Genomic DNA, 16,066 nt, shown 5'->3' on the forward strand with positions numbered 1-16,066 from the left:
ACACAGGGTAAAAAGGACCTGTTTACTACTACTACTGATCACTACATAGTATGCTGCTACCACCGTGCTTGTGCTGTTTAATGCCTGATGAAGGCAGTAGTTTTCCACCACTATGAGAGCAACACACTGGACACCCCTCCAGGTTCAACAAGACCACAATTTGTGAGACGGGCCTATGTCATGGCGCACATGCAGGTTCTGTGTCCATCTATGACACAAATCAGCATTAGGGGTCCAGACAATAATACAGTTGGGCTCTCAAGGCAGGGGTACGCATCTCTCACTATGCAGAGGACTTTTCTGCTCTAACAATGTATTTTTAATTTCTTTTATTTCATTTTATTGTATACGTTTTTTAATATGTCTAGTGTTTTTAAACAAGCTCTTTTAGATAAATGATCGATACATAGGACAGTATTCCATGTTTGGCATGGATTTGTCGCTGAGATTGTGTCATATATTCTATTGTTTTATTATTATATTTGTATAATCAAATAAAGATTTATGTTATATGTGGCGTCCCCTAATAATTTAAGTTATGGGACAGCTGAGCTTGCTCTGAGGCACTGAGTACATCTCTGCTACCGCCTGCATGATATTGGTCTTCAAGATCAAGAATTCAGGCCTTGATGGTGGCCACTGCCTCCTGTTTCCCACTTTATCTTCCAGTAATGTATTCCCTTACCTTTAATGCTTCCCAGAGTGTCACCAGAGGGTCTATTGATTCCTTATATGTCTAAAAGTAAATCTTAGTCTCGCCTCTAAGAAAATCTGTAAGGTTTTTATCTGTTCGCTACCATGCATTAATTTGTCGCATTTCCCCCACCCCGTGCACCTAGTAGGACATCCTATTGTAGGTTCAACTGGAGAGTGTAATCTTGTATGCTTTCTTGGTTGAGCTATTTTATAGTGTGATCTATGTGGGAAGCATTGGCTGTTTGTGTGAAGGCCTAGGGAGTGCTCCAGTGTAGTAGTTACAGAGTTGACACTGCACACAGTAACTTCTCTGACACAGAGGAGTGTCAGAATAATAGAACAGCATTCCAAGTGCTTCTAGTGTGTATGGAGGTTTGATGGTGCAGAAATCTGGATGATATGTTCCCACATACATCCATACTCTGCATCAAAGGGTAATTCACCAGGTAGAGATACATTCACAGAGCCTTCTCTTATGATACGTTGAAGGTTTGCATGTTGTGGTGAGGTAAGGAGGAATCAAGTGTTAATAATTCTTCAGAATTCCTGGTGACTTAAGATCTTTACTATTCAGGATTAAGGAGGAATCAAGAGCTTGATTGTATCTAGTAGGTGTAGTGAGGTGGAATAGTGTGCTGTGTCAGATTCTGAAAATAGGTAACGTAGGTGTCCTGATGCTCTGTTCTGGTTGACTGTTGGTTTGAGAGTAACCCAGAGAGAAGGTGGAGAGAAAGTTTTCTTTCATTCTCTTTTTTTTTTCTTCTTTATTTTCCCTTTCTTCTTTTTAAAATTTCGGAAGAATGCAAACCTAATGTTTTTAATATATGAGATGTTTGCCCTCAGTAGTGTTCTAGAGTATATGGGGAAAGTAGTGAGGGTAATGAGCTAAATCAGGCCTTGATTAAAGTCCTATATTTCATTGGTATAACATTAGCATCTCTATGTTTTTTAAACAAGTTTCATTGAGCTTTTCACTTTACATGCTTGTATAAATATGCAGTGCGTCAATCATCATGAACAATAATGGGGCTTATCCCTACGTACTATGACTAGAAAAAATATGCATTACATGTTGGATACTATATAACAGTAGCATAGCGACGTACGATGGGACATCCTCCTCCTGAGGACATAGTGTGTTACTAGGGGTAAGCGGATTGCTGTGATAGAGACTTGACAGCGTCTTGTCACATCAACCAGGCTAGGACCCTGCTGGACTTGTGCCCTTCTGAATGTGTTTTAGTTAGGTGTACTTTATAATCGATACACCGTAAGGTCTTCATTAACTGTGCATGTTTTTCCTTGACAGCGATAAGTTCCTGTTTGGCAGCACCTTCCGTCATTGTGGACTGCTCCAGGATGCCTCGGGAGCATTCTAGTCTACCTAGCATGCATTCTACTGTGCTACGCCGAGTGTTAACACTGTCCCCTCACTACCGTTTTGAAAGCATCCCATTCGATAAGGATGGTTGTGGCGGTGCCATTTTTTTCTTTCATTGAAGTAGTGAACTATAGTTTTTCGGATAGCCTCGCAGAAGGCTTGGTCTTCTAAGGTGGAGGGCTGAATTCACCAGGTTGGTATTGTAGAAGCAAGTTCTAGCCATGTGAGGTGTAATAGTAAGGGATTGTGGTCCAAGACGGTCTTCCTGAAGTATTCTGTATTGTATGTTATGAGTTGGATGGACCATGAGCACAGAAAATGGTCCAACCGAACACGGAGGTCATGTAGGGGAGAATACAAAGAAAACTCTTTCTCATTAAGGTGGAGGGCACTCCAGATGTCTGCTAGGGAGAATTGGGACAGCCATTGTGTGAAGTAAGTAGAAGTGCTAGTCATGGGCATGTGAGGCAATGGAAGGTGTGACCTATCCCGGAGGATGTCCAACACGCAGTTGAAGTCCCCGCCCAATATCCACGAGAGGTGGGATCCACAAGCGAACTGCAACTCTAGCTCTGCTAGGAAATGTGGTTGCCTTGTGTTTGAAGAGGAGCACAGATTCCCTCCACTAATACATATCCCCCCTTGATCACTGTGGTTATGCATTTGAAGGAATCATGGGTCTGATCCATAAGAGCAACCCCCTATCATAGCCTAAAAGAAATGTGAGTACCCTTGTGTTTGAGGAATGCATATATGTTCTGCCATTTCTTAGCGGAGCTCATACCACAGACATTGCATGTCACGTGCATCAGCTTGGCCATGCTGTGTAATATATAAGATAGGAGGGAAGGAGACCCCTCGTTTGTGCCGCTGGAGACCGATGTATCCCCAGGCGGTCCCCATTGTGTAATGTGAGGACATTGCATCACATGCCAGTAACTGAAGACCGGGCCTCGTTGTGTAAACTTCCCTACTCTCCTCCCCAGGGCCGTAGATTGGTGTATGACCGCCCAAACAACAGACTTGTGCTAACATTTGAACTATGAACGCAGCAGAACCATGATGGGTTCTCATGGGCAGGGTAGCAATGGTAAAACTGATGAGCAGCAAGTGGCCCGCAGCAGGGCCCAACAAAAATATATTAAATAGCCGGGAGGCCAGGTTTCCCTCAAACAGGATCAAAAGAGGACGAAAGCTGGTACAGTCACATAGCAGCTTCAGATAAGCACCCATGTCCTATGGGAGTGGGCCAGGTGCAGCCTGGCATCAGGTGAACTAGAACAGAGCAAACAGTGAGTGTGTCCCAAAGTTCAGGTGTAGTGTGGTCAGTCGTGGGTGTGAGGTGCTGCCAGTTCGCGTCCAGTGACCAGATGAAGAGAGAAGCGCAATAGAAGAAGTCATAGAGTGCCAAATTCATGTCAGGGAAATGCAGCTCGGGCTGGGTCATAGCATGTAGGCCACAATAGTTATCAGTAGATATGGTGGTCGCCAAGTCATGGTCTTAGATGATGGCATCAGCAGTTTGGAGAGTAATAGACCGCAGGATCACTGATGGAGAGCTAGAGTGAATTGATGACTTGTCTGAGGAAGCACTGTCTGAGGCTTTATGGGGGCCTGAGTCCCACAGCCAAGAGACCATGGACATAGCTGAGGGTCTCTCCAGTTGTGAATGTGCCTTTTGAAGGAGTACTAGTGGCAGACCGACCTGGTGATGTTTCGCCATGAGTGCGGTGTCTAACACAAGCTAGCTGTTCTCAGGGTGGCAGTGTTGTGCTCAGGAGCATTTTGATGTTGTTCCAACCAGTTCTAATTGGTTCAGTGAAAAGTATGTACATTGGTTTACCATGACTTTTAATTTTGCAAGAAAAAGCGGAGTACACTTGAGGCCAGTCTGGCTCAGTGTCCATTTTACTCCCAGAAAGGAAACATGACCATGGTGCACCGCAATTGTATAGTCTGGAAAAATTATGAAACAGGCGTTCTTGTATGACAGCTGGTTGGCCTGCCTGGTGGCTCGTAGGAGTGTATCTTTGTAGTTTAGTATTTTGGTCACCACTGGTCTGGTGGGGGGGGGGCTGCAGGGAGCGCTGCTGTGGCACACAGTGGGCACATTATACAGTGAAGGAGGAAATATATGTCGAGGAATTTGAGCAGAGAGCTATTTCTGAATGAAGGCTGGGGAATCTGCACTTTCCGTTCCTTCAGTTAGCCAAACTATACAGATGTTGTTCCAGCAGGATCACCCTTCTGCATCTTCCTCCTCACTCTCCAGAAAGTGTAGACTGTCCGCAAAGTCCTGCCTCTGTTTGGTGGGGTTAGTCACCTGAGGCTGGAAATCTTGGAGAACCGTTTCATTTTTCTTCACTTCTCAAGTTAAAGCTTCTTATCACACGTATTCCAAGGTCTATGACTATTCTGTCAATCTTGCCCCCAGCACTGTTCTCGTCTCCTCAATTGCTTGAATGATTAGATTCGGCTTCGCTGCCAGCGGGCTGCCACTATGCTGGTTTCTTGAATCTCTTGCAGTTAGCATGCTGGACATGTTCGTAGGGTGACCCTCCATTGTGGTGGGAGTAGTGGGCAACTGAGTGAGCTTTTTCAGTCTGCATATCCCCACCTGTACCAAGTGTGTGGCACTCAAGGTGCATCTGGCTGCTTGTGTGTTCCTTGAAGATAGGCCTTCAGCATTAGAGTGGTGTCATTTGGCGAAATGCAATGTTATCGTAAGTGTCCGATTCGCCACTGTTCAGGGGGTCCAGCGACTCACCTTAACGCCTTGGTCAACAAAAGAGCACAGGCCCTATGACAGGGGAGGCAAGAAGTCTCCCCCCCCCCCCTCCACCCTGTGGAGGTCAAAATGCAGATGGCCAGGTGTGTGGTGAAGAGGACTCCCCTACTGGTGCTCCCGATTATCCATGAGGCCAGCCTCTTCAGTTAAGGAAAGAACAGTGTTGCAGGCGTGGGGGGGGGGGGGGGGGGGGGCAAAACAGGTAGAAATGGCTGCAACTATGCTAGGCCCAGTTCAGAGAGGTGGGTTGCTCAGGCATACTTGTCCAGCTGAGCCTATCAGCCCCACACGGATGCTGCTCCTGCGAGGAATCAGCCGGGAGGCAGGGTTTTCTTGCGATCAACCCCCATGCGGCACCCCCTCGCTACACATTCTAGTCTTTGATGGCAGGCTGCAAAACAAGTACAGCCCATGGCTCGCCTCTTGAGGTGAGAACCCTCTCCTTTCTGCTTGGCTGGCCAGAGGAGCCGCTAGGGCAGGGCCTTTGGAGATGCTCCAAAGTGCTCCCCTGGCTCCGTGCCCCTGGCAACCTATTCTGCATTCCTGTAGGAAACCTTATCTTATCCCTAACAGGCAAGGATTGTGCAGGCCCAACCATGAGCTGGCTCAAGGTGCAGCGGCAGTTTTACAGTGCCAAGCTATGCCCCATCATTAGCGTCTCTAATGGGGAATATTACCTTATTTGTCACTCTTACATAAGCGCACTTGGGTGGCCATTGGTCAGATGAGTTAGCTAGCTTTGTTACAATAAGTTAAGAATACAAGTTGTTTATAATTATTAAATATTTTGAAATTACTTTTTAAAATGTGTTTAAAAAAAAAACCAGTGACCACCTGATTGGCTATACTCTAGCCGAGACTGCAAATTGGGTACTACCGCTTTAACTTCCGGGCATACTCTGTAGCAGTTCTCCTTAGATGTAATATCCAACAACTGATTATTGTTGCTTGAACACCGTAATATGTCCTGTAAGAGGTTGGAACAGTATCTTTGGTGAACCGTTATCACTTATCAAATGCAATAGGGAAGCCCAGTGTTAACCAATGGGTGGAATATGCCTAACAATAGGCAAAAAACGACTTTAGGAGTTTTTCAGTGCTTAGGCATGTCAAACTTAAACTCACGTCCTACTTTTCAAATATAGTGCACCCTGTCCCATCAGTCTTTAGAGCCTACTGTAGGGGTGACTTATATGTATTAAAAATGAAGGTTTATTCCTGGCTAAAGGTTTGTTTTGCCAGGTCAACATGGTAGTTTAAAGCAACACTACAGGCTGCAGTAGCAGGCCTGAGACATGTTTTAAAAGGCTACTTTAGTGGGCCATACAATGAGCGCTACAAGCCCATTAGTATAATTTAATTTATAGGCCCTTGGTATGTGTGGTACCACTTTAATAGGGACTTACAAGAAAATTTGATGGGCCAGTTAGGTGTAGTCCAATTTTACCATGTTCAAAGGAGAGTGCGCAAGCACTTTAGTTCTGGTTAGCAGTAGTCAAGTGAATAGAGTCCTAATGGCAGCAAAAATGGGTTCAGCAACAGAAGTCAGAAATCTGAGGGAGTCCTTGCAGAAAGGGCCTGGTCCAACAATAACTTTTGAGTATCACTCCACTTTTGGATGCTCCCAAATAATTCCATCAGGTGTAATTTTACTCCAGTCGTTTGCATGTTCTAAAGGATTGCCTAAGTCATAAACATCCTAAACGTCTTCTTCAAACTCTAACTCATGGACATATCAACCCAAAATTCCACTACTATTTCCTCTAAAGCCTCCTGAGTTTCAAATGCATGACTGGCAGCTTCTCAAGACAGGAACATTAAATCCTCTATGTTATATTTGTCTATGAATTTCATCTCCAAATTTCCCTCCACAATCTCCTCAAAAACTATCTTTGTCTTCAGAATATCCAATGCTTTTGTTGGGGCATCTTCTCCTGAGGCATTTGGCTCAGTGCTTTCCTAGTCTCTGGGCACACTTATGACAGGAGTTATTACTGTTTGGGATCTCAATACCAATTCCACGCTAAGTGTAACAGAGTCTGTTGTAATTGTAGGAGCAACTGTGGCAGGGTAAATGACAGTAGTAGTCTAAGCTTCCAGTAGTGGACCTGTGCCAACTAAGGGTAACAATGGTGTTCCTGGGACTTCAATAACCCCAATGGGTGATGTGGTATCAGAAGGGGCAATCCTACCACAGGAATGCTCATATCTACCCGTGCACTTGCACCCGGGTTCAAAGATTGTAAGGGCACTAAGGGCTGTTGTTCCCCCCCCCAACTTGCTGAGCAACAATATACAGAGGTGGCCATGAAGTCAACAGATCAACCAAAAGTAATCAAATGAGTTACTATTATTCATCTCATTTTTTTTCTTGACTTCTATCTGCCTCAAGTACTTTCTTCCTTTCTGTTCTGTCTCTTGTTAGTGCAGGGTACATCCTTAAACCTCCAACGACATTCTCCCTCCATCTGCATCAAACCTTGCTTCCATCCAACTATGGGCCTTATTCTTAGTTCAGGTAAGATATTTCTCCTTCTCCTTTGTAAGTTAAGCATAGTCCCATGCATTCAGAACCTCATACTGAGGTGGTTCATGCAGGGGTTTCATCTCTTACAGCACTCACCTCAGATTCTTAATCACTCTCTTATTAAAAGTACCATGTGGGGGTGAAATGCAGGGACCCTTCATTCACATTGATCTTATTCCATTGTTTGATTCAAATACACAGGTGTAAACTGACCTTGGTTGTCACGTAAAATATGTGGGCATGCCATGTGTAGGTGCCCCTTACCCTCACAAACCTAATATTCTTACATCATCAATAGGAAAGCTCTCAATTTCTTGAAAAATTTAGTCTTTTCTCCTTGTACAGCACTTCACAAAATCAGTAAGCTGCAGTGGAAGCAACCAGCCATTCTCAGCCAGCCACTATAAAAAAAAACACAATAATACTAACACCCAGTCTCGATACCAGGGAACGGACCACTCAAAGCACAGCACCTACAATCTGTCCCAATGTGACATACACACACCAGCCGATCAAATCCAGTGCAGCACCCTATGACTCAACTTGCACCACCTCACAGCAGATCTCACTCTATAGCAATCAACGTTGAAATAATTATTAAAAATCAAAAACAAAACAAATACTCTTCTCTGTTCCACTAAATGAAATTTCAAAGTCCTCAAATGCCCTCCTGGCAGTATCACACACACAAAGCGAATTCTTGACCAGCTAGATATCACCCTAACTAGTGTGGTCTACTCCTCTGCGCCAAAGGATTAACCAAACACCAATCTCAGTTAGTACACTCTCACAATAGAAGTTTAATAAGTCCCTGTCTTCTGTGTGATTGATAGTGCTTCATAGTCTGACACCGGAAACCTCAACAGACAAGTTGAAATATAATACAACTTAATATCTCTTGTGGGATCTTAGACTTTGCTAACTATACTTCAACTCATTGCAACAAGCGTGTTTCTCTGTATAATCACAAGCAGTAAGTGCTAAACTGCATTTCATATTTTAACTTCAATTCAGAGCCCTTCTGGACCCAAATGGACACCATACGGTGAAACACTGGTAACACCATAATTCTTGACAACGTGCAGTCAAAACATATAACCCTACTATACTCATACTCTTAGGTTAATGCAACCACTTCAGGATCGCTGGAACACTGCCAGTTCTCCAAACTGTACTATAGAACCTTGGGGAAGTGGATTGGACTGGGCATATTCTGACTGATTCTTGGGCAAATTCTAAATACTTAAGCCTATATTGAGAACCATCCTCTGCTGCCAATTGAAGTAGCATGGATGGGCTCTTCAACACACAAATCCTTGGTGCAAATTCAAGCACAAACTGCACTTGAGTATATGGACTGTTGTCTTGAATTGAGGCTTAACATCAATAGTTCAACAATAATTCAATAACAGTTAAGCACATTAGGCAACACAAGGATGACAGGGAATAGTAGATATGCAAACCATGAAGGCTTATTAGCAGAATAGCAAAGTTACACACTCAAATCAATTAAATTACTCATAAGTTAATAATCATCTTTGTAAAGCATGTTTCAGTTTAGTCAAATGTGAATCAAAATAGCAAATACAACAATAGATTATATAAAGATGGCCAAATGCAGATCAATTAAGATTTGGTTTCCTCTAAACGGAAAGTCCCTCTTGATAAGCTGGGAATTCAAATGAGGGCGGAAGATAAGCAGCAGGTGACTGCAAGTGAAGTCTCTGAAAGGCAGAACTAAATGAATGTTTGGTTAGGCAAGCTAAAGAACAGATTTGTTAGGGAGTTTTACTCCGTGAACATGGACAAAAATAATAGTGTCTCAAGAGTGGTAAGGGAAATCTACTTTTGAAACACTAGATAGGAGCATCTGCACTCTCGAATGGACAGTGGAATTCTGCTCTTCAAATATCTCAGCAATGTACAATTAAATTTTTAATTTCAACAGAACACTATCCCCACGGTACTCAGGAGCTGGGGAACCAATCACAACCTAACATTATCCCGATAAGGTGTCTTCTCCCATCTTGCCTTCAAAAATTGGCTTGTTCAGACTGGACCATTGTGGTCAGGCTGTCCCCAGCGCAGGTGCAAAACTTTCTGGGCCTGATTCACAATTGTAAACCTATACTTTTGTGTAATAATTTTGCTACTCACAAGCTAAGAGTTTAATTTTCCTAATTGTAATTTTATTACTGCAGAGACTCCGCATGCGTGGTGGAGACTCCGCACAAAAAAGGATATGCCTGCCCTATCCTTTTATGTGCAGAGTTCTCTACCCAACTGCAGAGTCTCCACAGTCGTACCACTACTATTAATAAAATTAAACCTTTAGTTTGTGAATGCAAAACAATAGTAAACTTACACAAAATTATAAATTTACCTTTGTTAATCAGGCCGCTATTATATTATTTTCGATGAAGCTTTCAAGGATAAACACATTTGCACAAAAACTAATACAATGGCTACAATTAGATTTAACAAAGTCATTACAGTTCAGTTTTTGACACAAGAGAACAAATGTGATAACAGACAGCAGCCAAGGGTACATTTAAAAATGTAACGTGAATTATTTAACTGAGGACTACATCAACTATGGCTATTTTAATCTGAATTCTTTAACTACAATCAAGTATAACTTGAGCATTACTATTATGGCAAATCTTAACGTGAGAATCACACAGTTATGTGTATAGTTGTATAACTGAAAGCAGATCAATGTATACCGTCCAAAGCATAAAATGTTGGCATAGCGTCACCAAGTGAAAGCCTCGAAAAAATGTAAACTGGTGAAACTGGCAAAAAAGAAACACCTCTCCTGCAACCCACATTACCTCAAGTATATTTCAGCATAAGGTCTGTCTCTCTTGTTTAAACCTGAGAAGTAGAAAAGAAAAGAAACAGTTAAAAACACGTCTTCGAGCACAAAATAGCACGTCAGTTTAGAAACTGGATACAATTGAACATGAAAATAAAGGGGGTGATTCAGACTATGGCGGACGGCGGAGGCCGTCCGCCATAGTACCGCCGCCAAATGACCGCACCGGCCATTCAGACATTTCCTCTGGGCCGGCGGGCGCTCTCCAAAAGAGCGCCCGCCGGCCCAGAGGAAATGCCCCTGCAACGAGGACGCCGGCTCAGAATTGAGCCGGCGTAGTTGCAGGGGTGCGACGGGTGCAGTTGCACCCGTCGCGTATTTCAGTGTCTGCAAGGCAGACACTGAAATACTTAGCGGGGCCCTCTTACGGGGGCCCCTGCCATGCCCATGCCGTTGGCATGGGCACGGCAGGGGCCCCCAGGGGCCCCGCGGCACCCCCTACCGCCATCCTGTTCATGGCGGGTTTCCCGCCATGAACAGGATGGCGGTAGGGGCTGTCAGAATCCTCATGGCGGCGGAGCGCGCTCCGCCGCCATGACGGATTCCCCCGAGCAGCGGTAAGTCGTCGGGAGCCCGCCGACTTGCCGCTTCTGACCGCGGCTGAACCGCTGCGGTCAGAATGCTCGTGGGAGCACCGCCAGCCTGTTGGCGGTGCTCCCGTGGTCGGTGGCCGGTCAGAATGACCCCCATAGTCTTTATTTCAAACAAACAATATCCAATGCACGAAACGTAAGTATGATTGTGATAGCTCAGCTCTGACATCTGGAACTTCATGACAAGTGCAGTCTTGACCCCAGGACTCGGAATGGATCAGAGAAAAGTCACCTGCAACTGAAGGTCCATTCCTGGCACATCATGCATGTGATATAGTTGCCCAAAAAACAGTTCACATATAATGTAGTACTACAGGCTTTGCACTGAAGCACAATTATTCCTGATGACTTATGTAGGACTTGGGCGGGGGAGGATACGCCAATATCTGTCACTACCTTCCAATGTAAAAACATCTACTGCCTGTATCAGTTCAGAGATGAAGAATTTCTAGGGCAAAAGAGCAAACATGGGAGCACACGTAAAGGTCCCATGATTACAAAAACAATCAACTTCTAACCCTACGGATTCTAAAGTGTGCATGTGAAGAACAGTACAAGGCTCCTCCTTGCTCTTTATTTGTGTCTTTTATTTACTGAGCCTCCCTCAATACTCTGAATTGGGGGTAGAAATAAATGCATTGTGTCATCAATAGCTCAGCACAGCATCTCACTGCAGCAACACAGACTAGAAGATTCATGAATTAAGGAAAGCAAAGATGAGTGGTTACATTCTTTACCAAAGCAATCAAGACCACATCATCCAAGGTGTGTGAAGGAGAGGGGGGCACAAGCAACAAACTATGATGGACGTTTAGCAGCATTCACTCGGCCTCCCCTTTATCTTGTAGAAGCATCAGCTCAAGAAGTGGAAGATGGAAGGAGGCGAAAGGAGGGGGAGACAGGGACTTATTAAACTTCTATTGTGAGAGTGTACTAACTGAGATTGGTGTTTGGTTAATCCTTTGGCGCAGAGGAGTAGACCACACTAGTTAGGGTGATATCTAGCTGGTCAAGAATTCGCTTTGTGTGTGTGATACTGCCAGGAGGGCATTTGAGGACTTTGAAATTTCATTTAGTGGAACAGAGAAGAGTATTTGTTTTGTTTTTGATTTTTAATGCATGTGCAGCGAAGAGGCCATACATTCTGCAATACCACGCCATCTCCACTTAAAACAACAACAAGCCTAAAAGGATTAAAACGACTCAATGATGGCAACAGAAGGAGATGGACATCGGAACCAAAAAAAACATCTATGGTAACGTGGGAATGGGAATGCAACTGGTTACACAGTGGAAAAGCACCCCGAAATCACAAACTGAGTCTGCACTACAAAATAAAAGTGGCCCTAGACCAGATTCTCTTCTGCCAGCCTGCAACAGCCAGGCCTCGCGCGGGCACTGCTTCTGCACTGAAATGGAATGTTAGGGGCCTATCAACAGTGCAACAACACAGCAAAGGGCCCCATAATTCACTCTGTGCTGTGCAAGCCTGTAACGTCAAAACAAGATCAGAAAATGGGTATTGTTTCCATAGTACTGAGGTACCCCACTGTACCGCTATAAGGGCCTGCAGCACGAGGACGACAGAGGTTCGGCATTGTTTGTTCTTAAGCACGCTCGTCTGCATAACTTCAATCTTCGTGCATAATTATTTTCCGTTTTGTATCCTGGTGTGGTCTCAGTGCTATAAATTACATACAATATAAAGATGATTATTTGACTGGTTATTTTCATCTTATCGTGTGCATATGCTTTTTATAATGGAAGCCTACACTGATTTTTACTATGTCTGTCTTTCAGCATCGGTGCCCTGATCGGACTGGGAATTGCTGCCTTGGTTTTGCTAGCATTCCTCATCAGTATCTTTGTACTGTGTTATTTATTTCTCTACACAAAGCCACAGAAAATAGACACCGGACTCAAAACGCAACAAATACATTCCTCATCTACTCAAGAGGGTATGGTAAAAAAATATGCACTCTTTTTTTAAGCTGCAATAAAACCACGCTAGTGTTTTGTACGGGTCTCCATTTGCAAAATAAAGTACATTCTAAATTTGAGGGTAGTAAATAAAAGTATGACTTTTTCTACAGGAGTGTGTTGTATGAATAGTTTGAATTATATATTTTGCATTTAAGTTTTGGCCAATATACACATTTTTCATGAGGCAAAAAGGAACATTTATTTCATACTTAGTTGCAAATTAATGTTGCCATTACTTTTGCAAAAAAATGTATGTATATGTTACGTTGTGTGTATTGTAAGCGGTATGTGATGGTCACATGAGGTATTCTCAGTCAAAGCTGACGGTAGGTCGACCTAAAAAGAGCCATAATCTCATATATCTCTGCCATTACCTCCCGTCCCTCCCTCGCCTTCCTTTAACCAGTGAGGCTTCCTGCCTCCCCCTAGACCCTACCTTCCCCTTTTAAACCCCCCCCCTCCACCCCCGCCACCTCCTGTTTTTTCTGTCTAGCCCACGTTAGACTTACCTTTTGCTTTTTCTCTCCATGGCGGGGCCTTGGGGTCATTGTTCCTGCACTCCTCGAGGCGCGGGGCGCTTCGGGGTGTGCTCTGGCCGGTCGCGTCTCTGCAAGCAGGCGGGGCTGCTTGGCAGACGCGTCCTGAGAGTCGGCTGACGAGGTCAGTCGGCTCTTTATGACTGGGGTGTCTGTTTTCGGTTCCTCGGCCCGCGGAGCCGCGCGGAGCTGCCGGTGAGCATTTTTTGGTGTCAGAGATGGTAGGACGGGCGTTCTGCCCGCGTTTTAACTAAATTCCTTAATTAATGGTGTACTTTTATTGGATGATTGCTTTTTTGGAGGTGGAACTGTACCTAGTATATTTAGAGGTTGGGTTCAGGGGGATGGTAGTACTATTTGAATTTACCATGCCGAAGGTTCCTACAAAAAGGCGCAGGATTGTTTCTTCTTCCTCCTCCTCAGGGGAGAAGGGTACTTCTGCCATTTCTACACCTGGCGGTCACCAGGTTCCGGGTAGTTCTTCTGCACCACTCATGTCAAGAGAGGAAGTACAGGACATGATAGAGGTGGCTGTTTCTAGGGCTCTCCAGGCAGGGATGGCCAGGCCTAGTCGGTCTAAAGATGCCCGTCCTCCTGCGATTGCGGAGAGATCCTCTGCAGATGGTGAGGAGGAGGATGCTCCATCTACTTCCTCTGGGGGGAAATATGTCTCCAGGGAAGAGATGTGGGAGGTGATGTCACACGTGCGGGACAATTTAGGTTTTCCAGTGTTTCAGCCTGCAGGATCTGACTCACACTTGTTCCCTCAGTATCAGACGCCTTCTAAGTTTGCCATGCCTTTTCAGGGACCTGTGAAGGATATGGTGTTTCGGGAATGGAAGGATGTGGATAAAGCTCAAGTTCCACGATTCCTTCAGAAACTTTATTTACTGGAAGGGGAGGATGTGTTACCTCCCTCTGTTCGTTTGGATTCCATTTTGGCAACCCTGATTGGCAAGACGGCAGTCAATCCGGAGGATTGTGTGCCTACTGATGCCACGGACCGTTAAGGTGGATTCTGGTCTCAAGAGGGCTTTTTCGGCAGAAAATCTGGCCCTGAGAGCAGGTATATATTCTGCTTATGCGGCCCAGTCGTTGGTACAGGACTTTGATAAGCTGGCATTTGCTGTACAGGAAGGTGCGGAGTGCTCCGAACTGCTAGCGGTTATGGAGCAGCAGGCCAGGTTGCTGGCGGATGTATCATCGGATGTGGTCCGTACTTCGGCTCTGGCATCTGGGACTTGGATTGGGGCCCGCAGGTCCCTCTGGTTAAGATCGTGGAAGGTGGATCCTGGGGACAAGTCTGCTCTCCTGAAACTGCAATTTGAAGGACGTAGTTGTTTGGTGATCAGTTGCCTTCCATGCTTTCCAAGGCATTTAAGGAGAGGAAGCATGCTTTGCCTTATAAAGGTGGCTCTGCTTCTGGCAAAGGGTGGAAGAAGCATTCCCGTTCTTCTCCCAAGATGGATGCAAAATCTTTTTCTTTCAGGAAACGTCGTTTTCAGCCTCGTTTTTCCCCTAAGAAGTCTGCTCCTTTGAACCGGGGTAGGTTCAAGAAGGGGTCCTGACAATCACTGTGGGCCTGGCATAGGGCAGGTTGGGGGAAGGCTGAGGCACTTTCTTTCTGCTTGGCAGGAGAGTGTCGGCAATCATTGGGTGCTGGACATTGTGGCCAAGGGTTACGTCATAGATTTTGATGTGATGCCTCCAGATTCCGGGGTGCGTCCCACTCCTCTGCCTGCGGTCGGGGCACGGAGAGAGGCGTTGTTGAATGGGGTCCGAGACTTACTTCTCAAAGGGGCCATTTCCCGCGTTCCTCTAAAAGAAAGGGGTCGGGGCACTTATTCCGTCTTGTTTCTAGTTCAGAAGGTGTCAGGGGGTTTTCAGCTTGTCCTCAATCTGAAAGGAGTGAATGCTTGGATCAAGACGGTGCATTTTCGCATGCTGTCAATTCAGACTATTTTTCCGATGGTCAGTCAGGGGGATTTTCTGGCGTCGCTGGATCTGCAGGATGCATACCTACATGTGCCAGTGGCAAATGCTTCTCAGCGGTTCCTACGGTTTGCAGTAGGCCTGGAACATTATCAGTTTTGTGTGCTGCCTTTCGGCCTCAAGTCAACTCCCCGGATTTTCACCAAGGTGCTGGCCCCTCTAGTGGCTCTTCTACATTCAGAAGGGGTGTTTATTCATCCTTATCTGGACGATATCCTAATACATGCACCCTCACAGGTCCAGTTGCGGAGGCATGTGGCCCGGGTACTGGTGGTCCTGCAAAACCACAGGTTTTTGATCAACTGGGGGAAGTCAGATTTGGTCCCTTCCCAAGATCTGGTTTTTCTAGGGGCTCGGTTTCTGACTCATCAAGGTTTGGTGACTGTGTCGGAAAAGAGGTTAGGTGTGCTCCAGTCCCTGGTGAGGACGATCGTGTCGCAGTCTGCCCCCGAGCACGTCTATGGTTACGTCTGCAGGGACATTTGATGTCAGTGATTTTTCTGGTTCCTTGGGCGCGATTCCATCTTCTTTGCTTGATTAACTGCTTCCTAAGGAGGTGGGCTCCAGGGTCCGGTTCTCTGCTGACTCGGATTCCGGGGTCAGGGTTGATCGCAGGGAGTTGAGATGGTGGTTGGGGTCCACGCACCTTCAGGTAGGGGTGTCTTTGTCTCCTCTAATCCCAGTTGTGAAAA

General features: G+C 45.3%; 1 protein-coding gene across 1 annotated transcript in view; it reads left to right on the forward strand.

The window, feature by feature from the left end:
• Nucleotides 1-16,066, forward strand: part of SHISAL2B (shisa like 2B) — a 75,764-nt gene that overhangs the window by 30,289 nt on the left and 29,409 nt on the right. The window contains exon 2 of the mRNA XM_069208850.1: nucleotides 12,664-12,821. Coding sequence (XP_069064951.1) covers nucleotides 12,664-12,821 — 158 coding nt within the window. The remainder of the gene's footprint in view (nucleotides 1-12,663; nucleotides 12,822-16,066) is intronic.

The sequence above is a fragment of the Pleurodeles waltl genome, chromosome 1_1, assembly GCF_031143425.1.
Source record: "Pleurodeles waltl isolate 20211129_DDA chromosome 1_1, aPleWal1.hap1.20221129, whole genome shotgun sequence".
Taxonomy (NCBI): Eukaryota; Metazoa; Chordata; class Amphibia; order Caudata; family Salamandridae; genus Pleurodeles; species Pleurodeles waltl.